Here is a 27,540-nt window from a genome sequence, read left to right as displayed (position 1 = left end):
TACCAAGGAATGCGCTCATTGCGTTGTCAGACATTCCATTGTTTCTAGATTGAGAAGTCTGTTTATTTTCTCCTGAAAAAAAAAAACATAACTCGTAATATTTATGATCGGGATCAATATTTTGATAATTGGATTGGAATCAATTTTACATTTTTTTTTCATTACATTTCTGACAAGTAAGTAACATGATTAATGCTTAATATATAACGTTGTTTTTGGGGGGCGTGTGTGTGAGAGAAAAAGGATATTGTTATATCAAAATACCTCCACGTGTGCAAACTAAAGGTGTATTACAGTTAAGTTAAAAAATGTCATCAATGTTGAAATCTTAAAGGCAGGGGAGATGTTTTCTACACATAGAAAGCAAATAAAAAATTTATAACATTGACTGCTGATTAGTATATCTAGTTCTGTTAAAATCCACAACCGGGTTTGAATTTAAAAGAAAAACAAATTCTGAAAAGGAAAATCTAGCACATTATGCTGAAACAGAATTATCAAAAAGTCATTCTCTACAAATCGCAAACATTTCTTTTTTGTGATAATTGCAAGTTACTGTGTTATACTGAAGAAAATAAATCAATTTATATATGGAAAAAGAAGAAAAATATGGTAGTGTGTTACCTATCATTTACAACAAAACATTGTTGTGTGATATTTTGAATTCAAAGCAAAGAAATTAAAACGTTGTTCTTACTGTACGAATCAGACACGCCATGACCTTGACCTAAACCTGTAAAGGCGGCGTCTCGTGCTGGAATGGAATTAAAAATCAAAATAGTTTATGTGTATTTTGTAATATTTGTTCAGTGCGATTGAATTGTTAAATACATAGAAGAGGAACACAAATTGCCAATTTGCGCAAATTAGGGGGAAAATGACAATAAACTAGTTCATTAGGCTCCAATACATTTAGCAAGTTAAAAACATGCAATAAAATGTATATAAAAAATTGCATTCACTTTTTTGTCAATGTAAGAAGCATTTTGTGTATTTAAGTTTTGGAGTTATTCTATTTTTCATTCGTCGGAAAATAATAGAAAACACAGAAACATGGAAAAGGGGTTTGGAGGGGGGGGGGGGGGGTGCAGGATACGTTATATATTACATCAGATATATATATATATATATATTGCAAGTCAGTCGATCGAATCAATTTATACTAAATGAAATGGTTGCTTACCGGAAGACGACATGGATAAACTAGACGAAGATGATGACGTCACTGGAGCTGTAAAAAGAGTTTAAACAAATCTTTAGAGAAACAAAACAACGTCGGTCAAAAAAGGGTTATATTGGTTTACGTTCTCAAAGGAATCAATTTGTCTCATTACTGAAACTACTCTCATTCTCTCAAATAATCATAATTTTATGTTTCAATGATTAAGATTTGTGGGTTTCTTTCAAACTTTAAAAAAAAAATACATTATTTTTTCATTTAAATAAAAACAACATTACATGTGAGGATACGGGGACTAGATAAGTCATTAAATGCTACAGGCACTGGTTCAGGAATAGCGCTTAGCGCAGTCGTCGTAGGATATGACGTAGTAGTGTTAATTTCCATTGTTAACTCCGTTGTGTTCGCAAGTATTAGGTCATCTACAGTTGCATTTGTGTTATTGGATGATTCTAGTAATGAAGAACATTAGCATGAAAGGTTAGTTAGCTAAAGGAATGAAATACATCTCCTAAAGAAACAATGTTTATATAAATGTATGATGTGTGATTATAACATATAAGGTTACAATACAATGTCAAGCTTATGATACGATCATGCTTTTATACCCACAACGCAAACAAGCAAAATATACTAAGCTAAACCATTGGGCTTATATCCCACTCCCGCATGCAATGAAAACATAGGCGTGATTCATTAGGCTTTATATTCGTGCATATACAAAAAGTTAAAACGATTAAAGCAGATGTTATAATTTTGTTTAATGACAAACATATGTTATCATACAGCAGCTACACAGTCTATGCTGTATTCTTGCCTCTAGCTTGATCATGAACCATATCATAACCCATCGAATTTCCATGGTTGTTTCTTCGATGGTCAGAGAACTCCGAAACTCTGGAAATGTCGGCCATTTGTTGGTTGTTTTCGTGATGGTTGCTTGAAACATCTGACATCCGGGACATCCCAACCTGTTGCTGATCCTCAACTCTGGACAAAACAAATCCTCCACTAACATCGGAATGAGGAATGGCGTTGGACAATTGACCTGCTGTTTTAACACGGGAAAAGTCCTCTGAAGTAGCCAAGCGCTGAGAGATGTTTTCGCTCAGCATTTGTTTCCTCTTGCGGGGAGGTCTCCTCTGACGGCGTGACTCGCCATTCTGACCAAAAATTACGCGGGCTTTATCAAGGGGTGACGTTGGGACGGGTTTGGGAGGCGGAGGGGGAGCGGGGGTGGTTGTGGTCGTAGTGGTTGTAGTGGTTGTAGTAGTAGAAGTGGTTTTCCTTTTTGTTGTTTCCGGATAAATGATTTCCGTTATTGGTTCTTGTGTTACAAATTCATAGACGTATGTGGTATCTATTGATAGCGGTTCCGGTGTCGTTTCCGGTTCCTTTTGCTTAATTGTATTTACATTTACCTTGCTTATAGTGTCAACCTTAGGTTGTATGGTGACTGTCTGTGGAATTTCTTTAATTTTTGAGATTTGCGTTACTTTATCAGCCGTTTTAAGCTTCCGAAGTTCATTTTTCTTCTCTATTTTCATTTCTTGTTTGATTTGTTCAATTACCCTTTCGCTAGCAGTTGGTGAAACTGATCTTGATAATGACATTTTCACATTTTCTGATGGAATCACGACTCGTTCCAACGGCTCTTCTATAATAATGCGTGATGGTTTTGAGACTTTTACTTTTGCTTTGGAAACAACATCAAGTTCTTTCGCTTTACGAGTCGTTTGCTTTTGTTCCGACATTCTGGATTTGGTTTTTCGTGACTTGTTTTTCATTGATTTCTTACCAAGAACGTCAAATTTAGACGTCTTTGAAAGTATCTCCGCTCCATGTTTTGTCTTACTACTAGAATCTGGCAAAGTTTTAAGTTTCGTTTTAACGGTGATATTTAGTAGTTTCATGGATGGGTCATTCTTTTTCGTCTTATGCATCTTTGTCAGTGCCTGAACTATGTTGTTTGCCGTTTTGTTGTGCGTTTCCTTGAAATAACCCGTGAGAACATCCAGCATACTGTTTATCTGTTCAACCATCCTGTTTTCACCTACCGCACGCTTCCTTCTGACTGGGTTGCCAGTCGTGAGTCCGATATCTGCAGTTAAGCTTGTGTCCATCGGAATTTTAGAAGTGGTTTCTGTATTCTTAGCAGCCATTCGTTCAGAGTTGAAAATCACTGGATTTGATAACCCCATTGTAGTCCTGACAGGAGAAGCTGAACTAACTGATTGGCTTGTAGTCACACTTCCAATTTCTCCTCTAAGTATATTGTCATTGTTTGATAACGCACTTCCACTTCTGACTTCTGCGTCAAACGACACCGTGTTAGTGTTTGCTGTGTCAGCGCCGTTTGTGCCACTGACCGTTTCTATTGTAGTCCCTGAGCTTCCAACCACGCTTCCATCTGTGTTGATAGAAGTTTCAAAACCTCCAGACATATCACCGACGGAACTGGATGATGATTTTTCTACTCGAGTTTCTGTTGTCACAATTTCTGTGCCAGGTCTTTCAATAAACCCGACAGAGCCTTGAATGTTTGTATCAACATTCCTCAGGTTAAATGATTCTTTCCGTCTTGATATAGTACTGTCGGATTCAGTAATTACTGGAGTCTCAGCTCCTGTTTGTGTGCTAGAAACTGTCGGACTCGAATCGGCCGTGACACCCGGCTCTATGAAAAATAATATAGCGCTGTTTTGTCTATTCATACCGGGAGGTGTTAGGGATAACGACGAGCCCCCAGCAAGATCCCCACTTGCTATGTCAAGACTTCCCGATACACCCGAAGGCCCGCTTACAATTCTGCCGGGCTGCCTTGGTTTGATTATATTTATACCGCTAGAGCTTGAACTTTGCGAAGATTGAAAGGACGAATTTTCAGAAGTTGTTGATGCAGACCTTCCTCCTGTGCTCGAGTCTAATATTTCAACAACCTCTGTCACCACCGACCCGTCATTTTGTATGGTAGTTTTTGTTTGTGGTTTTATCGCATCTCCGTGGCCTGTAATAATTTCTTCCGTCACTGTAGTTATAATCTCCTCTACTTGTTGTCTAGGCTTTGGTGGCGATGATGATGTTTTTGTGTTTAGGAATACCAGATCAAACCCAGGATTTGAGTTAGTCATAGTGGAAGATGACCCTTCCGTTATAGCTAAGTTACTCTCAGTTACGACTGCCGGCTCACTAGTTGTTGGAATTACATTGTCTAAAACAACGTTGCTGGAAGATGAATCTCTTGTCACGCCATTAGCGTCTAGAGTAAATGATGTTTCAACAGTTCTGAAATCATTTTTGCTATTTGAAGATGTAGATGATGTTGTTTCATTGTATGTGTTCATGGCGCCAGTTGTTGATAACTCAGGGCCGATTGGCTGAGTTATATTTTCAATTATAACAGTTTCTTCAATAATTATTGTGGAATCTCCCTGAGGACCTCGAATTGTGGTATAGTTTGTCCAAGAGCTGTTTTGCAAGGAAGGTTCTCCAGTAACGATAGTTTCACTTAATGAATTTTGTCCAGTTACTGATTGACTGCCGGATATTGACTCAGTGAAGTCAATTTGCTCTGTTGGTAAGGGCACAACCACTGGTTCAACGTTCGGTCCATAGTCCACGGTCTCTGATGGGACAACGTCTGCAATGTTTGCTGAATCTACTACCGGTAGCAATGAATTCGTCATTGTAGATCCCGATGTTTCCAAAGTCGACGATGATGTTTGAAAGGACGATGACGAAGACCCCGTTACTGACGTCTCAAATGAGTTTCCAGTATTTACGTCAGTAAAATCGCTAGTCGTGAAAGCTGATTGGCTACCATCGACAACTTTAACTGGAGTAAGCCCGCCTTTTCCGTCGGTTACAAAGGTCTCAGTAATTATTGTTTCTCGGATGATTGTTTTTCCAGCCGGCAACATATCTTGAGTTGTGTCCGTTGTATTTATCAATTCTCTTGTTACTGTTATATCTTCAGGAACGACAACTGTCTTTTTGGATAAATCTGAGTTTACAACAGCTTCAGTAACAACAGTCTCCGAGACTTCTGGTGCTCGGACATCTGTATTCAGGGTGGTTGTGTTAGTAACGGTGACAACTGTTCCTGTTTGCCCATCTTGTCTGTTGAAGTCTACATTTCCATCTACGTTATTTGAAACTGTAATGGTTGATCCTCCGGCAGATTCGATCCCAATTGATGTGTCCTTGGTCTGACTTCCGGTGAAGGAGGTGGATCCTGCCCCTGCCTCAAGAGACACAGATGTAGCCACATCTCGATTTCCGGATAGCGTTCCCAGGTCTGACACAATGGAAGCAGACTGGTCTACGGTTTTACTTTTGTCAATTAACACCCCATCGGGCCCAATCATTAGGTTTGAACTCCCCATGTTTCCTTCAATATTATTCAGATTTTGATCACCATTTATTGTAATAGTTTCTTCTGTGGTCGAAATTAGTGTTGGATCAGGAAAAGAACTATTAGGTCTTATAATTGTTACAGAAGCGTCCTTGTCACGACTAGTCCCTACAAAAGATGCATCAACCCCTTGAGTAGTTGTAACGACGGAAGCATCAATATTTTGGCGTGATCCTGTAATTTCTAAAGCTTGATCTGTCGTACCAGTAATGGTTACTGAGGCATCTCTATCTCTGCTTGTACCTACAACAGAAGATTCGGCTAGTCCCTGATCTGTAACTGTCACTAACACATTTCTGTTTTGACTTGATCCGGAAAGGTCTAGAGTTGGATCAGTTAGAGTATTTCCTTGACCGGCTATTGTCACAGATGCATCTCTGTCTCTGCTTGTTCCAGATACAGATCCACTTAAACCTTCATTTCTAACTGTCATTGAAATATCCCTTCCTTGGGTTGAACTAGAAATTTCTAAAGTGGGGTCTGTAACGATGGTTTCCTCTTTTATAATTGTTACTGTCGCATCTCTGTCACGACTTGTACCTACAACGTTATCAGTTGTGCCTGTAACTAAAACGTCCACTCCCTGATTTGATCCTGTGTCAGTCACTACATTGTCCTGGCGTGTAATTGTAACAGATGCGTCTCTGTCACGGCTTTTCCCAATCACGGTTCCTCCAACATTGAGATCCCGATTATCTTGACCAGTTACAACAACCGTTGCTCCAACATCTCGGCTGGTGCCAAGCTCATTTTGGTTCCTCATGGTCACAGTTGATCCAACGTCTCGGCTGGTTCCCACTTCACGCCCAGTGACTGAAGGCGTTGTCTCTCTGATAATTCCGGTCGCTGGTCTAGAGTTTGTCGTAACGATTTCCTCCACAACAGTCACTGTTTGAACGCCTGTTCCCTCTACAGCCCCAATGTCATTGGTAACAACACCGCCAGTGTCGCTATAGTTTGATTGAACCTCGGTTACCGATCTTCCAGGTTTAACAATTAAAACATCAAATGGAAGACCATCTGTAGTAATGGTGTCAACAGTGTCATACAAATTAGTGTCTACATTACTGGATGCAGATGAGGAAGATGATTTCGATGTTTTAGTGGAAGAAGTTGAAGAGGTTATAGAAGAGTCAACACCAGTTCTTCCTTGATCAACAACTCTTTCTGTTACAGTCTTCACTACTTCCTTTACAGGCCGGTTATCAACAAACGTTTCAGTTATCGTTTCCACAACTACTGGCTGACCATCAATAGTGCTCCTTGTAAATGCACTTTCAAAGTTCGTATCAATTGGCCTATAGTTGATGTTATCATTGCGAGTTCTAACAGATTCGACAGTCTCCTTTGGGATAATCATCGGAGGAGGATCAACATTAACCGTTCTGACGGTTTCCTGCACAGAAGGACCATAATCTATCATAATTGGTATACCATCTGTTGACCCCGCAAACAACGTTGTTGAGGCAGAAGATCTAGTTCCCTGTGTCCCACTAGTTTCGTAGTTGATAGTTTCTTTAATATCAGAACGAGACCCGTCGTTTGTGTAATCTATGACTGTGATGTTTCGAATGGTAGTTGATTGCCCCCGACTTGTACCTCCCGATTCAGGCAAAACGTAATTATTAGAAGAAGCGCCTGTTGATGATGCACTTGTGTCAACAACGGTACGAGAGTTAGTTGATCCTGTTGTACCAACATTAACTGAGGTATCCTGTGTTGTATCGGAAAAACGACGAGATTCTACATTTATCCCTCCAAACACATTAGTGCTTGTAGGTCTTCTATTGATTTCTCTGCCGCCAAAAATAGTGTCACTAGTTACTCCACCGCTATGGGCATCAGTAATTGTTATTGTATGAGGTTCTACTCCTCCGGCAAAGGTTTCCCTAATTATTGTCTCTCTTGTAATCAGTTTTTGACCACCAGGTCCAATACTCTCCGTTATAACTACATCGCCCACTTTTGAAGTAGATATTTTTTTCAATCCAGAAGAATCAGAACCAGTAAGACCTATCAAATTGGAGGACTGAGATGATGCATCTTTGCTTGACGTCACAACAGTCTTGGTTTCCGTTCTTTCGTTGGTTGGAATGAAAACGAAATCAGTGGAACTTGAACTCCCAGTAGCGTCTGCTCTGGTAGTGATAGTTTCCGTTGTTTCTGTACGTGGACGATCTCCAGTTACCACTGTTTCAGTGATTGTTTCGGTTACAATGTTTTGATTTGTTGGTTGAAATCTGCTATCGGTTGTAAAAGTGTCCTGTACATTGGAAGCTCCAGACACATCAACTGTTGAAATACCAATGCCCGACGTCCCTCTGTCTCTTGATATATCTACTTTGGTTGTACCAGTTTCAATGAATTCATTTGTTGTTAAGGTGTTGGAAGATGTTCTTGAACCTCCTGATATGGACGTGTTAATGTCCAATGCAGGGTTAGTGTTTGTGGTTGTAATGGTTTCCGTTAACGTATCTCCTCTGACAACAGGGACCTCCTGGACTGTAACTGTCTCTCTAAAGTCGGGCTGTGTATTTCCATTCAACAAGATATCAACTGATGAACCGTCTAGGTTAGTTGACGAATGCGATTCTCGAAGAATGTTGTCGATTTTCCTGTTTCCAGAAGACACAGAGTCTGTTGTGAGAGTTCCTTGTCTATTTGTTTCTGTAGTAACCGTTCTTGTTTCTGTAACAGTGGACGGTGAGATACGATCGGTACTTTTTCTTTCGATTGTGACATCTTTAGTTGCCCCCGATATATCTACAGTTCTAGGTGACTTCTCCAGTGTTAATGAGCCAGTCCTGTCGGTGCTCGTCACCTTTACGTTCTTTGTTGATGTATCGAACACTCTATCAGTTGTCTGAGAGGTGGAAGACGATCCTCCACCGAATTCGTCAGATGAAATAATCTTTGTTTCGTTAATTATGGTGATGGTTGTGATTGTTTTGATTATATTACCATTTTGATTTCTGTATGTCTTGGTTATCTTACTAACTCCGTTAGGCGACCTCTCTGTAACAGTTGTACTTACTCCACCTTCCATAACAAATGGATCCGTAATGGTACTATCAAAGGTATCAACTGTCGTCATCGTGTTTCGTCCGCCAGTCGTTGTGGATGATGAAATATCTTTATTTACCACTTCATTAACTCGTCTCTCTGTGGTCTTTTCCACATACGTTTTATCCTTGATATTATCAATTGTATTTGAAAAATCGAGATATCCGCCATTTAGATTCCCAGTATTACCTGCGTTCTTATTAACTGTAGTGGTTGTCTTCTTTACCGTCGTCTTTGAACCACCAACTCCACCAGTCCCAAGTGAGCCAGCAGCCACTGTGTTTGTTGTTCTCTTCGTGGAGATCAAAGAATTATCTATGTCTGTGCTTCCACCATTGAGACGCATTCTGTTACCTAATGAAGTGTCCATCCATCGTGAGTTAATGTCGGGCTTATTGAAATACGTGGTTTCCTTCACGACTGTCTTGCTCGCAGATCCGGATCCAGCGTTTCCATCTACGTTAACATTTGTAGTTACTGTTTTCGACCCAGAGGTACGACTTCCCATATCGGTTGTTACTCGATTTAGATCCCACTTTGTGTTTTTCCCTACACTAAACTTATCTCTTCCAGACCCCGTCCCATCCCATTTGGTTGCCCCGTCCCAGTTCAGTGTTCCGTTCCAAGTCAGTGAACCAAGATCAGGATTCAGTGGTTCTGATACCCACATCGAGGCTGGAATTCCAGAATGAGTCTCAATGTTTTCTATCAAATTGACTCGATTTTTGCCACTTCCAGCTAAATAATAAGGGTAAACGGGTGCCAAGGTTGGCCATATGGGTTTCATATTTGTGGGAGGCCACCTAGGAGCTAAGGTTCGCGCTTCTTGATTTGGAGATGGGGTAGTATACCCTCGGTAGATATTGACATCACCTTCCCCTGAAACAAAGAGTTCAGATGTCAACAAATTGTCTCTTATCCTTACCTCCATTATTTGTTTTACATTCTTACAAACAACAAAATGCAATATCTCATGAAAATGTCTACTTTATCTTGTTACATGTACTTTGACGCATGTTGGAGAAAGAGGGTATGTTACTTTAAGTTTACCTTTTAGGGAGATTATTCGTTCTATTTTCTTTCTGATGTTTGTCGGTGTCTGTCGACGTCGTCTGATGTTATTTTGTAAGTTTACTGCATTGGGTGCTGACCGTTTTTCTGTAAAGTTGCAAAAACCTAATTGAGGATCCCCATTTCTAGTTTAGTCTCACTAATCACATTTTAATGCTATGGTAAAGGCAAAAAGCAAACTGATGAAATACATCCTTCGCAGCAAACCTAATTGTTAAAAAGCATCTATAAATCGAACTGGAAAGGGGTAGCCATACACTATTAAATCTTCCTAACAGGGACATTGTTTAGTAAGCTGTCGAATTTAGCCAAAAGAAGCCAAATGTACTTCAGTATCATTAACAAGGGGAAGGGGCAATTAGTCGTGTTATCTTTCTATTCGAATTTTAAGCATTAGTATATGAGTAGGAACAACACATCTAATTAATCTTAGCAGTTATTTGTTTTAGCTAAGGCTGATCACAGTTTTTTAATATTAGCATTTTGTTGTGCTTATCTACTTTTATTAGACTTGCTACAATTAAGCAGAGCCATCGAATTAAACTTAAGTAGATAGTTAAATGAACTACAAGCCTGAATTCCATCCTAGATTTAGGTTAATAACGTGTTATAAGTCTCCATCCTCGTTTAAGCTCCCCTTCTTCTTTCTCATCTGTTGTTTTCCATCCTCTTCTTTAAAAACGTCGCGAAACATCGTAAAAATATAACGCGTTTATTTAAATAATTTTTTTAAAGTTTTATCGAGTGTCATTTAGCGCTTTCAAAAGAATTATTTAACAAATATTTAATAGAAATGTAGTTATGTTTATGACTGACAGTTTAAGAAAATTACGAAAAGAAAATCCCCAAATGATAAAGAACTGGTTTCCAAACAATGTGCATGATACTGATAGTAAAGAATAAGATGTTTATGGTATTTGAGAGAATGAGAGAAATGATTGGCAAACAAATCCGATTCGTTGTGGGAAGTTCATACGAACCCTCCTTTTGTTTGTGCATCAGTTCCGCGTGCAATCTTGCTGTTCCAGTGAGAGGTGCCAAAGAATGTTGGACAAGAGCCAAGGTATCTGAAAATACGAAACGACGTTGCCGAGGAATTCCCAGAAATGAAAATCTCTTACGATCCTTCATGGAGTCCTGACATCATTTGATCGAAAAAATGAAATTTCACATCTTTTATGTCTCTTTGTCAATCCTTTCACGTTCAAGTGTAATAACTCAATACATAGCATGTATTGATCAAAAGAAAAGTTACCTTGAGAACTTTTGTGAGTCGGAAGTACGGCCCATTGACCTCCTCTAGACCTAGATGAATGGGGCGTGTCCTCCCAAGAAGAGGGGCGTGTCGTAGATGATACTACCACCCATTGATCATTTGATTGTTTTTGATTGGTTGATGATATTGAGTGAAGTCTCTGTGCTTGAGTGTTACCTATGAAAAATTTAGAATAACTCAGTTAATTCTTATATTCCTTTGATTGCTTTAAAATCTGTTCAATCTTTAGTTTTCGTTTAAAAGCACGATACTGGTCTTAAAAATAAGCAGAAGCGCACATCCATAAATAGATATATAAATTGTTTGGCCAATCAAATGATCACTGGAGGAAAGTACCATTCAAAAGGGGTAGTCAAAGGACTAAGTAGAGGTTGTCAATCTATGAATAAAATGTAAAAAAAAAAATGGAGCTGGGATGATATTTTCAAATACCTTGTTGTGTGTTGCCGCCATTGGCGTGAGAATGTGTCAAGACCTGTTGATTAGGGGCGTGAGATACTGACATGTGACTAATTTCATGACCGTGCTCCATCCACGTGGGATGATCCGCTCTAACAGGTCCGTTTGCAGATTGAATCTCCGTCCATTTATTTTCATGATGAGCAAAATCAACGTTTGGCTGATGAACAGATGAGGTGCTAATCTGAGACTCGTGGGAAACCACATCCCTGTTTCTTGATTCCATTTTGTGCATGTTTTGAACCTTATCTGATGGGTAAGTATTAATGTGTGAAACGTCAGTTCTTTTAATATCTGTCAACAGGTTAATTTTTGGAGGTTTGTTTGATTCTTTTATTTTTTCCTTGGATGTCCTAATAGCCTTCGATCTATGGACTGACGGAGACAGTTTATTCGATGATCTTGTTTGTGTACGATCAACATTCGTATTCTTTTGATGCTCGTTAGTACTTTGCTGAGCTAGATCTTTTAAGGACTGCTCTGCTTTCCTTCTTGAAGCAGCAAATACATCCTGTTCTTTCTTTTGTGCCGCTGTAGCACCTGCAGTCATATCAATATTTATGTTCAGAATACCGCTATCCCCTGGCGATGAATTATCAAAACTTTTGGTTTTGTCGGTTTGTTTTTTAACGACCGTGTTTGGTTTAACGGGAGGTGTGTTTTGTGACGCCTTCGGTGAAGTGCTTGTTGATGCTTTGTCGCTTTTAACACTTTTAACTTCAACAGCGTTGGTATTTTCTCTCTGTTTTGTTAAGGCAGTTTTAACAGACATTCCAGAAACCGCTTTTTTTAAGGACGCTAACAATTCATTATATATTCGCATCTGCTCTGCCTGAACTTCACTTTGATTACCTTGTAAAATATAAAAGAGACCATAGAAAATAGGAATGTTCTTTCTTTGTTTTACTTAAACGACGTCATAAATGTGAAAAGCATATGAAATACAAACCAGTTGAGCTGGAACCTTGTACGGCCGTCTTTACAAGTTTGTTCAGCAGATTTTGAGATTCTGCTGGAAGTTGTTGTTCTACTTCATCTTTAAAAAAGGAATAAAATGTCATTATTTTCCTCAATTTTTAAGACGTAGTTTAACAACACCGGGTTACATACAAAACTGATGTGTAATCAAAACATTTTAAATTAATAAGAAAATACCTGGTAAATTATTGACTGCTGGTGTTGGTAGTGGCGACACTGAATCTTTAGCTTTAGAAACAACCTTTTTAACGACTGATTTTTTCTTTGGTCGTGGCGGTTTTCTTCGTCGATTTGACTGTTTGTGACTACTGCTTGCATTGGTCAATGAAAAGTCAGGCCTGCTTCTCTGGTTTATTTGAGATTTAACCTTTTGCTGAGTCTGATTATCTGGGTTCAATGTCGGTGTTTTATTCACTGGCTCTCTTAATGTTTTTCTTCGTGTTGACGTCTTTAGGCTATCTTTGACAACACTTTCTTCCTTCAAAAGTTTAGTTGTAGGGACTACTGTTGACGTCTTTGTTGGTTCCCTTACAATAGTCTTTTTGACAGGAAACCTAGTATTTTCTTTGTTTGTTTCTACTTTACCTTCGCCTTTTAAGTTATCTCTCTGTCTCATTCTTGTTTCTTTTGTTATTGTTTTAGGTGTTTCAGTTGTCGGGATATGCTTTTCAATACCCTTTGTATCGTTTGTCAGTTTGACTCGCCTCTGCTTTTTTGTGATACCCACCTCACTTTTTGCTCTTTGCTCAGTATTGAATAGCTCTCTTGGTTTAGTTTCATTGTTTATTGTCTTCGTCACTTTATCAATTTTGGCTCTCACGGCTCCATTGCTCTGCTCAGTATTGACCAATGTTCTTCTTCTGGTTTCACCGTTGATGGACTTTTTAATTGGGTCATTTATGCCTCTTGGCATATTATTCGGCAAATTTGATTTAATTCCAGTCGTGGTGGCAATAGGAATTTGTACCGTTCCATCAAAGGCTTTTCCTCTTACAGCTATTTTCCTTCGGAAATTTGCAGGCAGTGTAACACGAGGAGCTTTTGTGATTTGACTATCTTTCTGTAACGAAGTTGATGTAGTTTTTATTTTTAAGGGTTTAACGATCTCTGTACCGATATTGATTTTCTTCGTTCCCACTTGCTCTCTCTTATTGCCATCTGAGAGGGCATCTGTTTGAGAAACATCTGTATTAGATGTTGGTTTTGAGAAATCAACTTCCCTGTAATTAGTCCTAATAGAAATAGACTGTGGGCGTAAGTTTCTTAGACTTGTTGGTACATCACCAACCGTATCGCTGATATTCACAGTGTTTGATTCTTCTAAAGGAAAGGATAAATCAACCGCTGGCCGTGCACCTAAGTTAATGTTAGAAGTTGGTGATACGCCTTTCTTCACAGTGCGCAAGACAACTGTTCTGTTCTTGGAATCAGGACTGGGGACATTGTCAACAAGCTTCCTAGTAACTGTCGTTATATGAATTTCGGTCACACCGTTTTCGTTTTTTCTCTTTGTTATAGTTTTGGTGACTATATTCTTTCCCGAGCGTAAGAGATGCATGGGTATCTCCGTGGAACGCCCAGCGACTCTACTCTTCACGCTAGATGCATATATCGGAGGAGGTATATCTTGTGTCATTTTTTTCGGCTTTGATCCTCCATTTGACGAATTTTGTCCTGTTAACATGGTAGATTGCTGAATACGTCTAGTTCTCAAAACTGTCGAACCAGAAGACGCCTTGCTCTCTGAATTCTGAAAGCTTGATTTGGAATTCCCTCTCGAGACCTGGCTGCTTCGCTCATTCGGAGCCATTAGTGACGTGTCCATTGCCCTCCTGGATTCCGTTGAGACAGCATCAACATTCAGCGTCTTTTTGACGCTTGATGCTGGACGCGGAACTGATGACAGATTTTCCTTGGGTTCTACTGAGTCTCCCAGTGTTGAAACAGAGTGTGTATCATTTGATGATTTCATTGTGTAATTTGCTGGAAGATTGTGTGTGAAAGTTTAATGATAACTTAGTTTCTATATATTGTTTTATTATCACATACTGATGAGGAACATTTTAGAAAACTGCCAGTCAATCTAACATAATACGTATTAGGTGTATTAGTGATTTTACAGAGTATGTTATCTAAGAAAGGGAAGCGACATTAATGAGAGGAGTTTATTAATTCGGTCATACTTTTAATTCTAAAAGCAGATAGTATTTAGATCATGAAAACAAAAATATACATAACAATAATCCCCTGTCATTATTTGGTATTTAGTGCTTTGTATTATTTCTTACGTTTCTGCAAACGCTGGCAAAAACATACACCACTTTTAAACTATTGAATGTCACTTCCAACGATGCATTTATCAATTGCAACATGCTATAGGCGTTCGCTCATCGTTCATGTACAACACACGATAAAAACTTTACACGCTAAAAAAACACATAAAAGGAAGTGCGCGCTGTACCAGTACATCACATCCTAGCTACAGTACACAACAAAAGACACTACATGCTACAATAAGAGACACGGGACTCTACGAGACAAAAGACGCCACACGCTACACAAAATCATGGATATGTAAAGTACGCGTCAAAAGTCCTTACCTAGCGTGAATTTACTTCGCGGTGTTATAACAGGAATGTTGAAGGAAATCGGAAGTCCTGAAAATCAAACTTTCTATACAAAAGTATCACCTCATGCACATATTAAGCTTCCGTTCCGTTTTAAGAAAAAAAACCCGCACTGTTATAACGTGGAATCAATGCGTTTTGAAGGGTAAATTTGAGTCCAGGTTTTTTAAAGAATTAAAACAAAAAACGATTTTCCGAAAAAAAGTTTCATTTTTAAATGGTTAGATGCATCTACTAATTATTTACATCTATATGAAAAAAAATTCCTGGTCCTCCAAAAGCATATCGTTCCACAGAGCTTTGTTAGAAACACAGGCAGTCAAGTTTAGAATATATTGAATCAATTGGAATAAAAAAGGGTAGTAACTTTTGCATGAAAAAGAGTCGACAAGACTGCATATGTTTTGTTACTGTTGTCAGTCTGTTAAGGGTAAAGCGAACCCAATCAAATTTCTCACAAAAAATGGCAACACTTCTCGTTCTCGTTTTGCACTGACATCAACAAAAACAATGAATGGAAACATTATGTATCTTCACAGAATCACTTCAGTCTTTGTCAATGGTGTTTTTCTCTTTGCAAAAAGTGTTGTCATTTTTTGTATGCAATGAAGAAAAAAGCCATATGTTCTTCTTATTATCAATTTCAACTTTTGTTAGAGCGTATTAAATCGTTTTAACCATGCAAATACATAGTTAATGTGCACGGGTGTCGTAAAGGCATAGGCTCAAAACAGTAATGATCTTTGTTATAAGAAAACAATACTGTAGACCAACTTTTATTCGCGAGCGAGAAATGTTTGCGAAGTTCACGAGAGCCTCTTCGTCGCGAATATTTCTTGCCACAAACCGGGCCTTGCCGTGTGTTTTTAAATAACAACATTGGTCTGTAAAATGCTTACTCGCAAAAATTAGTCATCGCAAACAAGATTGTATCCAGTAAGTCGCGAAATAATGTCGCCGCGAATAAAAGTTGGTTTACAGTACTTATTTCTTAAAGAGGCTGCGTGGTCGCAGCCTTTTTATATACTTTTTTCAATCTCCTTAAGACGGTGAATTATGTATAAAGATATAGCAAACTATTCAAATCTCAAATATTAAATATTTATATTTTTTCTTTAATAAATGAAAGCAAAGAGCTCAACAAATAATTTCCAAAACTATAAGGTTAATTTGTCGACCAGCTAGCCCAGAAAATAAGAAAATAAGAGAAAATAAAGAAAAAAAACAATGGTTTAAATCAAAACAATACCGCAGAGGTTAGTTCGAAAACTAACGCTTAATTAACAGAAACATTTGTAAGATTTAAACTATTGTTGTTTCATTTTAAGATTGATTTTACTGATTCATGAATGGTAGTAGAAGGGTATTGAAAAATGACTTTTACCACATATGTCTTTTCTTTCTTTTCGTATTAAGATATTACATATCATATTGTGTACACTGATGGGACCAAAATTCAAATATCATCAATAAACATCATGTACTAAGACACAAATGGCCAATTATATATAGCCGATATCAAGGTAAATCCATACTAGAGGAAAGACAAGGGTATCTGATTACATTGTTATACGGTTGGTGCTTTATTCTTTGCTCGCTATATCTGTTTCTGTTCCAGCAACTGAGGAATTCCATTCAAACGGACAAGATCTAGTTATGACGTCACAAAAGCCAGTTCTATTAATAGACTATGACTTACCTATTCCGGCACCTCCAAGGTTTGCCTGCCATTTAATGTTGTTTAACTTGGATTTTGTCTGACCTAAAACTACAAAAAAAGAAAATGGGTTTAAATTTGTGAAAGGTATACCAATGGCCATATTATGTTTCAACGGTAAGGACGTACTACTAAAAAATCGAATAAACCAATCTTGTATCAAGTATTTTGCATATTATCTATAAATCCTTCCATGGTATCTTCAGTACTGCTTTTTGCAAGGCAAAATAACATATTTTGGTGAAATATGACGTAGCGTCAATCGTTTCATTTACGTCTTAAAACTCTTAAGCTACTAAAACGTATCCGAAGTATAATTTACCTTGAACGAGAGCAATACCGCAATTACCTTGACGGAGTCAGTTATAGAGAGGAGTTCAGATATCTGACTCAGAGCAAAGTGAAAGTTTCTAAATTTCTGTTCAAAATTCGTTTCGTTTTTAACTTTACGACCATAATCTAATATAGTCTAATTATAATTCATAATATATGAACGATTTGTTTTCATGAAATATTTAGTTAGCAAAAAATTGACTATATTAAATTTATCAACTAGTAATAATTTATAACCAATTAATTATACCTTACATCTTTCTTTTGAAAAATCATTTAAATTAAAAAAAAAAAACAAACATTTATTTATTTTATATCCTTTATCTTACGAGTGCTATTATATTGAATTTGCAAAATTTAATTTCTTTTGCAGTTACAGTGGAATCAATTGAGTTCGTGGTGGTTTAGTTTTCGTTGCATTCGTAGTTACTCTTCAACCACGAATTTATTTCCTCGACGAAAACTAATTACAACAGATTAAGTTTTCCTACTGAAACTGAAAACCGACGCATCTTCGAAAATACATCCATACGAGTAAGCAACAAACCTATAATCCACGAAAATTGGCCCCCAGAAATTCTAATGAGTCCACGGTATTTATAATTAGGTTTTTGGCAAAGTAAATGATTCGCCACATTTGTGTAAACATGCCACTCTCGCCAATAAAGACACCCTACAGTATGTGGTGACGAAATTGCGTTGGTTTGTGTTCGATGTGTCTGTTGATGTCCGACATTACACAGGTCATGGATTGTACAAACATATTGCGGTTATCGACATTTGTTAATTGCTTTAATAGTTTTGTTAATCACATTATAAGCAATATTAATTGCACCGTTGACATCAGCGATATTCGGTCACATATGCGTTTTATGGCGTGAAATCTATGTTATGATGAAACAAACACCTTTACATGTCCTCCATTACCGTAAACCAGACGGGAAATTTTACGACATCGCCACGCCCACTTTTCTTCATATAAACAAATATTGCGGTCAGTTTCATTACCAACGCATGCTTTGACTGTATTAGTAGATTCATTTGGTACAATACAATGGTAGGTAACGATCTATACAAGAAAAAATATCCATATCATTAAAACGTCAGTTTTCACTCAATTTTAATCTACTTTATGCTTTTTCTTAGCTGATATTACAAACTGTATTCATGGGAACAGCAGTCAAATATTCAAAATAAACTAAAACGATTTTCTAGATCAACAGTGTTTACCATATCCTAGTTTCAATTGAAGTCGTATGTAAATCTTGAAGGATTTTATATCAATTGTCATGTATCCTAAGATTTCCTAATATTGTATACAGGATTATTTTCGCCCCGTGGACTTGTCGTCCTGTTACACTTGTGAAGAGTTTCGCCCCGCCTTGAATTCTCCGAGACAAAGTTGTGTTAAAAAGAAATGATTTAAGACAAGGGAATTCGCTCAGTTTCAAATCCGCCCGCTGACAACACGGGCGAAAGAAGCAGAAATAAAACGGGGCGAATATTTCAATGCATACAGCAGTCGAAACTGATGACTGTTTACACTGAATCACCATCAATTATTCAAGTCAATTGTGTTTTTTTATTAAGTCTGTTTATTTACTTATTTATTTATACATTTATTTATACATTTATTTATACATTTATCTATACATTTATTTATACATTTATTTATACAATTTTTATTTGATATATATTTATTGATTTTATCAACATGTAATTATTTTTTATCTATGTTACTATTTCATGTATTTTATCTATTTATCTCTATGTGTGTTAGGTTGTGTTTCACTAGTATCTAATACAGCTGATTGCACTCCTACATAAACTTCTTCCAATACAAAAAGATCTGTCGATATGGGTGAGATAAACAAGAACCTCTCCCTTAATTTAGTGGTGACTTTATGCTTCACGCTACCAAAGATCGCGGCCCCCTGACCACAAATTGCAGGCATTAAGTGTGCGAAAGTTATATGATCCCTAGCTCTGCCTAGCGGTGCCCTATGCTTCAGGGACGGCGACCTTGTATGGAAATATAGCTATAAAGGTTTTCAATACATCCCTGAAAGTAGTCCAACTGAACCTTTGCTTTTTTTACCTTTTACTCAATGCACAATGTTGCTATAGAGTTTTAACCCCTCCCCCTTAACAAGCACAAATAATGTTAAATATAACTTAATCAATCATTGGGGTTTTTTTATGAATGACGCAATGCAAATTACTATAGAAATATATTCCTCAAAGAAAAAACAATCCGAACCGTTGTCTCACAAAGCAATGTTATTTTACTTTATACCTACTTGAACTGTTGGCATATATATATTTTTAAATTGTGCTTGATTAAAATAGTGTTAATTGAAATTATGAAGTTGCAGAATAGTCTACGGTGCCTTAGAGTTATATAGAAAGAAGTAAATTCTACCACCGCGTAACTGTAAAAAATAAACGTTTGCATTTCAGCGTCAATGCATTAAATTACTTCATATCACTTGGCAGCACTGTAGCATTATAACTGACTAGATAATATCCCGCGGAAGCGCGGGAATTCACACATTACACAGTGGTTAACTGCTGACGTTCTCGAACGCTGGCATCTACGTTAGTCTTTTTTACTGAAATACGCATGCTCGACTTCAAGGTAGGGCATTCTGGGAATACAACTGTAGATACACTGTACCATGTCAATCTCGTTTTATCAACTACATATGATCTGAAATTTTGTATTTTGTTTTAATGCCAAAAGTAACGACAAGTTATTTCTTAAATGATAATAAAAGCTTTATAAAAGCTTAACTAGGCCTACCAAGCTATTTTTTCCGAGCTTGCCGGAAAGGCCCGAGAAAATACGATTGCTCCAAAACAGTACCAATGGTTCCATTATTTTTTTTTAATCTCAAAATTGAAAGTATTTACAGTAAATAATACAGAATGATTAAATCAGAATTAATGAGTTATGCCATTGCCGACTAGATTTCTACTCTAGATTCACCATTTTTAATTGAGACACCCCCCCCCCCCCTCCATCCCACCCAAAACACAATTTTAGTGCACAACTGTTCTTTCTATTAATAATTAATAATCGATTCAGAAAATTAAACCAATGGTGTAGACATCTTTATGATGGCTACATTGCTAGCTTACCATTTTTTTTTAAAATATAAGCTTGTACGGTACAGTGTTAAAATGTTGAACTATATCTTTTGTTATTGTTCTTTTTGTTAATTTTCGTATTTACTGTGTCTGATTTTTTTTCTTAATTGTTTTTTTTTTATTATTCTTTAAAACAGAAATAGAAAACCAACTGCATGGCTTTGTATTTATAGGAGTGGGTAGAAATAGAAAAAAAACTAAATTACCTAATGCGTGCGCAAGTTACCGGATGTAATTGTGATTGACAAGCAAATGTTCCAAAAAGACTCTTTTAAACGTCCATTGTGTTTAAACTCAAAGATTTGTATCGGGCCAGCACCGACATTAAAAGAGATGCTCGCTTTTTTATAGTGACTATTCTTTTTGAAATAAATATAGATGATGGTATGATTAAAATTAAGTCAAAATTCAAGATGAATATAGATATTATTCATCATCGGCTATACTGACAATTAAATCACTGTGTATAAACACTTTACGAACACCCGGAACTCGCGAGAACCGGACTTTTTTGGTTCATTGTTTTTCTTGGCTTTTAAGTGTAGCCTATATTTAGACAATATAAATATAAAGGTTCTTCCAGAACCTATGAGCAGTATCGTTCATGTTTTCAAATAAAACTGTCTGCGTGGTTATCTTCAAATCAATTGACCACGAATGGTACTAAATCGGTCGGTACGTTCTTTGCTTTTACAACCCATAAAATTTATTTTTAACTTCGACCTCGACCATTGGCCTTTTGACAGACAATAAATAACCATTCCCACCCCATCCTGCTTTTAACCATTAGTCCTCTTAAGACTTGCAAGGGGGAGGGGGTCGTAGAATTGTAGATCGCGGAATTTTTTCTACTTTGTTAGCTCCACTGTGTAGTATTTAAACACTCGGAAAAAAACTATTTTATGTATGATGTTGGCGGTTGTGTATGAAGTCGCATGATTATTACTGGTTTAAAAAAATACATACTATTTATACTATCATTTGCCTACGAAATAAAGGGAAATAAATTTCCCTTGTTCCCATCGTCAATGAGGTGAACTTTTGTCTGATGCTGAAGCTCAAAAGAACAATATTAGAAACTGCAAAATATTTAAGAACACTTTTTCAATCTAGCTCTAAGAACCATGAGGATCGCTCTGTTGAATGGTTTATTGTTTTTGTTTGGGTTTTTTTTTTATTAAAGAAATTTTCTTATTGCATGTAACAAGTAGTTGAATTTGTTTTTATCAAGGAATAAAGTACGAGTTTTCGCAAATGTTGCAGAAAAATCTACGAGGTCGAGAAATGTTGTTTTGAAACATAAAAGCCGAGGCGTCAGCCGAGGCTTTTATATTTCAAACAACATTTCGAGACCGAGGAGGTTATCCTACAACATTTACGATAACAATAACTTTATTTCTATTTTACTAACAGCCCAGTATTTTAACAGATCGTTTCTTCTATAGAGAGACGATCGAGGTCATTTTAACGGCTGTTCCGCGTAACCCCAACGGTTTTGTTATCAATGTTTACCTGTGTATCGATCAAAGGAATCACATGCAGACGACATAATTTTTCTTTGAATTCTTTATACTCTTCACTTATTTATGAAATATCTTTGAATCATATTCCATATTTTAAGGGCAATTTAATACGATTATTATCACTACACGTTATATATTTTATGTAAAAACACGCAGTGAGGATGCGCTGGGGAGGTCCTAGGAACAGCCGCATTGATCTCTTAAAAATAGATATTTGAGGCAATACACATTGTTTTGATTGGAACTTACACGTGAAATTGACATGGTTTTAAAACTTTTTACGGTTTGAAGTTGTACTTTCATGATCGGTACGAGAGAAATAGGTATTTCTGATCCGATAATTTACTGACGACCTTCGTGGAATATTGGAGATTGTTATACTTTCATGTTAAATACTGAAATCTGATTGGTTTAGACGCAATTCATAATCCGTTTTATTACCCTCAGCGTTAGCAACGCACTTAGCAACGGGTAACATTAAAAATTGTTACATGCGCGAAAATTATGCGCGTACGGTTAGCCGTAGAATTCACGTTATTCCTTTGTAAAAGCAGGTAAGTTTTCTTAAAAATTAAGACATTCAGTATAACAAAATAAATAGTGCCTGTTTGGTAGGATAACAGTTGAAATTGACACCCCTCGAAAACCATTGTCAACCTCCGCTTCGCGTCGGTTGACAATGGTTTTCTCGGGGTGTCAATTTCAACTGTTACCCTCCCAAACAGGCACTATTTATAGAATAATATCCGCGGCTTCTCTTTGATCTCGGCAATAACTATATTAGAATGTGTCATAAACGTTGTTCTGAAGTGAACTTTGATTGAAAAAGCGAAATAAAAAGTTCTCTAGAGAGCCATGGATACGAGCGACAAAAGAAACTTATGATAAACTCTTATCAATATTTTGTTAATATGAAAGTTTCCCTTGATGCTTTCTTGCATACGTTAGATATGCACTTGGGATTCTTTTTTTCGTTACATCATATTGAAGCGGCAAAGTGGGCGCAAATCTAAGCGAGTGAGAGTGTACTAACACATAATTGTAGCTATATATTTATAAATGTGGATAAGGTTCCCCCGGGGCCAGGCATCACCTCGGTATCATAAAAATCTCGCCGGACGTCACATTTTACGAGAAGTCATAAAAACGCTTGACAAGATGTGAACGCATGTTGAATTGAAGGAAATAAATCTTGTTTTCAAACGTCTTACTTAACTTGATTTACAGACATAAATCGTTGAATATGATCCTGCAATAGAATAGTACATTGAATTCCTTACATGACCATTTTGTTAATTAAAAAAGCATTTTATTCTTACATTACACAGTAGGTAAGGATTAAGACTGTTGATATCTATAGATATATTTCCTCTGTTCCGTAAATAATTATGTTTTTTTAATTATAAGAAATGAAAAAGAGAGTAAAATATAGGATAAAGTCAAGGTAAAATAAAAGGAAAAAAATGAACGAAATGATAAGAGTTCAGAAGATAAAAATAATTCTTTTATGATTGTCACTTGCGGAACAAAGTTAGGATTTCAAACCCTGCGAATGCCATTATTCCTGTACATCTATCGCCATCTGTCAGAAAATGAGCCATTTCTCTGTCAGATCGGGCGGGTTAGTTTTAAGGCTGGTTAGCGCCATCACGATCTAGTCCGTACGTCAAGTTCATGCCTTCATACGCATGTGAACCTCCGTTTATATTCTCATTTATCTTTGCTTTTTAATTTTTTTGCCATCAATTTCGACTCATACAAAAACATTTTTTTATCTACTACAATCATTTTTTTTCACATGTGAGCGTTTTAATGTTGTTTTTTTTTTATTATTATTTTAGTATGTTTTTTTTTCCTATTTCGCCATGACACAATTATATGTCTTCAATTTAGTATAAACTAAAGAATATATATTAATCAGAGATTTTAAAACATTTTAAGAAACTCCATTCTTTAAATCCAGATACCATTAATGTTTTAACAGTTTACGTATAAACAGACTGAGAGGTAACAATGGACCTATTTACGGGTCATCACTAAGTTCAACGGCATTGCTCGCCATTATATACTGAGCGGACGCAAGCCATAAACAAGACTTTGACAAGTAGAATTGACACCGATCTTGTGCTTCTGTTCTTTTCTTATGCACACAAGGGCAATGTTTTGTCGCCATGATAAATGGCTTCTCCTAAAATAAGCCGCAGGCCGGCTGAACAACACTGCCGCGCGTTCATTGTGACGTAACGGCGCATTGTGATGCAGTAAACATTCACCTTAATGGGACAGGGTTGTGTTGCAAGGAAACGATCGACGTAGCTGCATGTTTCTATTATGACGTCAGCCCATCTCTGTTCTCAATCAATCGGTCTTTGGAGAATATTTTTATTTCTTGTAATAAATTGATTGATGAAAAACAAAAGTATGATTTCAAACACTCGTCTTTTTTTTTTAAAAGGGGAGAAGGGAGCGTGCCGTTCAAAACTTTTTATTTGGGAAATATTGATTAATATTGATCCGTTTAAATTTGTACCCTGCGGGCATTTACCTATATGTGTTTTTGTGTTAAAACACGTGTTCTTTGAAAGCAACTTACTTATTATTGATTTGCCTTCACTTTATTACTTATTTTGGGATACTAATTAAGTAACTAAAATTGATTTCACTGCTGCTTCTCAAAAGTCAAATTTTGACATACTTTTTTTCTATTATTTATGATAAAAATAGAGTTGTTAACTGAATGAATGAGTAGACGATGAGTGAAAATGTTGATACAGTAATTTTAGCATGCAAGATTATGAATTAAAATGATTTTCCTATCATTTATAACTTATGAAATGAGATAATTATAAAGACTTACCTATATTTAAACAGCACACTGAAACAGAAATAAATAAATAAATACTTTAGTATATATTTCTTTTTGATTCTTTTTTTTTGGTTGTGATCTAACGTCTCATTTAGTTGCTAAATTTTACAGAAATTCTGTTGAGTTTTGAAATTCATGACAACCCTTTTTTTTTTAAATCGTCAATAATTATACTACTTCAAAATAAAAAAAAAACTTACCTGCTACTGCTAATAATAACAGATTCCTCATCTTATATTGGTATAAAGTGACACTAAACAGCACAGTTTGTAAAATATATGTTAAAAAATAAAATAAACTAAAAATACGAAAAAAAAATAATAATCCAAAGTCGGTACGGCTAAAAGCCGTGAAAGTGTCGAAAAATCGCCTTCACTGCGAGCTGCGTTAAGGCCGATCCGTCTCCCTTAATGTTGTGTCCGAAAGTAACGGTGGCTTGGTCTGAGGCGTTAGACAGGGGTGCCCACTCTCCCCACTCCGCTTCTCGTTAACTTGAAACCGGATGATGGCTGAACGGCTTACATAATGTTTTTAACTTACTTCGATCCTTTCACTTTTATAGATTTGTGTTGTAAAAGTGTAAAAAAAAAAAAAAAAAAAAAAAAAAAATGGAAAAAAATATATATATTTCAGATATGGTCTGAAATACGAAAATAATGCATCCGCGACTCAACTTCGATGGAGACAAACAACACGGACAAGGCCGAAGTTATGCTTAGTTTTGAGGAAAAATATAAAAAAAGGTGGAATTATTATGACGTATTTGCAAACAATCAGCGAATGATTTATTATTTGGAATCTGGGAAGATTTACGTTGATGCGTTTCCGTTATAATATAGAAGGCTTCAACTTAGTTATATTAGTAATCGGGGCTCTTAGAGGGTATCTTTACATTTCGAATTCAGTAAGCTGTCTTTATCACGGCAAACAATTGAATAAATCAAGCTATACAAAGCATGTTTAAGATATTTCAATGAAAATCTAAATATTCTTTTTTTCAAATAACGTGATAACAAGGTTATTCTTATAACAATTTAGTAAGTCTTCTTCTCAATTTTGCAATGCAAAAATCAAAACCATATTTTTTAAAAATCATTATGAACATGATTGATGTTCCTGTGAAAGAAATGCGATATATACCAACACATGAAAATGTGTCGATCAAATTTAACCTTACATTTCTCCTTTGGGGAGCCCCTTTCTTATGCAGATTAGACATGTCGGTGTCGTTATGTGACCATGAACAAGGGTTTTGTGAGAACATAAACGTCAATTAGCGAGGGGAGAAAATGACCACGTTCATTTAGACAGCCCACGACTTCGTCTATAAATAGCCCACCGACAAAAACTGCGCCTGACCCCCCGATTAATAAAATCTAAAAAAAAAAAAAAAAAAAAAAAAATTACCTGTCTGATAGCTGTATTTTTAAGAAATTGCGTCAAGAAGAGGTGCGTTATAGAAATCTACATGTGTTTTCCATCAAGAATAATGGCAATGAATGACCAGTAAACTCAGACCATGCACGGTTGGTTATGTTGTTAAATAAACAAAATACTAGTTGTGGGGGAGATTGGGGTTGCATTTTGATACATATTTTGTGTATCTTCATTTCTTTACTTATGTGGTGTATTTTGAAAGTATTGTTAAGAGGGCTGGATGGTCCACAAATTAGCCATCAGACCTACCTTAAACTTTAGGCCCATAAACTATTTGTTAGGAAAGAAAAAATGCAAATATATTAACTTAAAAATTGACCATTTTCCTATATCTCTAAACATCTTCATTTAAGGAGGTAAATATAGTCTAAACATGACCCCGACCTTATAGCCCCCTTAAAGCCAACAAATTTAATGAAGAGTCATGTAAACTCACATTGTGTACGTTCTTCTCTTTTTTTACGTTTATAAACAATTATAAAAAAAAAAGTGTATTCCACAGTGTGTACACGTAAAACTGCGAACAAGTTTGATTTAGGTAGAATTATCTATCCGATCTCTATAATGCTACGATACTTCCTTTTTAAACGTGTCAATTTTTTGACAAGTACGGTTTATGAACAATTATGGAAAAAATTGTATCCCACAGTGTGTAATTAAAATTGTGCCGAATTTAAAATTAAGCTGGGTTTTTTTTTTTAATAATTGATTAAAATCACCGTACCGTGATATGTGTTGAGCCATGTACATGTAGTTCATAGTATAATATTTACACTGTACTAGACTGCACCTATCAGACGACTATGTTTTTTGTGCGATTTAAATATATTTAGCATACTACCACTTTATGATAATATCGTTGACAAGACACTTTTAAATTCACTCCAATTCACTTAAATTTAATTAAAAGGTCTATTCACACTTACACTTCAAACCAAATCATATAATAGAGACCGGTGCTATGGTATAGAACCATTTTAACAAGAGCTTGGACTTTGGGTAGTTGTGTTAAACAGCAATGTGACGTAGGCCTGTCTATTTCAGTGTCGGCCACTCAGCCGTGGCTCTCTGAAATCAACAAGATTTCTCTGGCTTTTGAGCTAAGACAAGGCAATCGATGTATATTTTGCTTGAAACCGCGTCATATTAACTTGTTGTGACGCAAGAATTAGATAGCTACGTCCTACTGAAAGTCCAAAGTCTTGTTAAAATGGTTCTAACTAGACAGAGACCGGTGCTATGGTTTGACATTGGCCGGTGCATGCAAAGGTCGATCGATGATTATGAACAAAAATATTAATTTATGACGTTTTTCCGAAACACTAACATTTCTCCTACCCTTTAACCCCTGGGTGTTTTTAAGGAATAAGGAATCATTCTTTGAGTATTATGAGGTGATAATTTTGGTCGGGGCGTGATCAAATCCATTAACGCCTGAAGGGCTTT

General features: G+C 36.5%; 1 protein-coding gene across 11 annotated transcripts in view; it reads right to left on the bottom strand.

Moving 5' to 3' along the window:
* The window catches only part of LOC105319410 (serine-rich adhesin for platelets), a 41,304-nt gene extending 16,055 nt beyond the window's left edge, over positions 1-25,249 (bottom strand). For 6 of the 11 annotated variants that reach the window (XM_066074867.1, XM_066074869.1, XM_066074888.1 and 3 more), the window contains exons 1-8: positions 24,858-25,249; positions 24,649-24,666; positions 16,768-16,836; positions 9,708-9,815; positions 1,998-9,536; positions 1,184-1,231; positions 698-754; positions 4-72 (exon numbers count right to left, since the gene is read on the bottom strand). In XM_066074867.1, the coding sequence (XP_065930939.1) occupies positions 4-72; positions 698-754; positions 1,184-1,231; positions 1,998-9,536; positions 9,708-9,815; positions 16,768-16,836; positions 24,649-24,666; positions 24,858-24,888 (7,939 nt within the window). In that variant the 5' untranslated portion in view covers positions 24,889-25,249. Of the gene's footprint in view, positions 1-3; positions 73-697; positions 755-1,183; positions 1,232-1,997; positions 9,537-9,707; positions 9,816-10,708; positions 10,796-10,983; positions 11,161-11,436; positions 12,316-12,412; positions 12,500-12,618; positions 14,425-15,041; positions 15,099-16,767; positions 16,837-24,648; positions 24,667-24,857 lie in introns of all 11 variants that reach the window. The other 5 variants (XM_066074880.1, XM_066074882.1, XM_034466373.2 and 2 more) reach the window with 4 other exon arrangements.
* Between the last annotated feature and the right edge of the window lie 2,291 nt (positions 25,250-27,540).

This window comes from Magallana gigas, chromosome 1 (genome assembly GCF_963853765.1).
Source record: "Magallana gigas chromosome 1, xbMagGiga1.1, whole genome shotgun sequence".
Classification (NCBI taxonomy): Eukaryota; Metazoa; Mollusca; class Bivalvia; order Ostreida; family Ostreidae; genus Magallana; species Magallana gigas.
The sequence above is the reverse complement of the archived record's forward strand: the minus strand, read 5'-3'. Positions and strand labels throughout refer to the sequence as shown.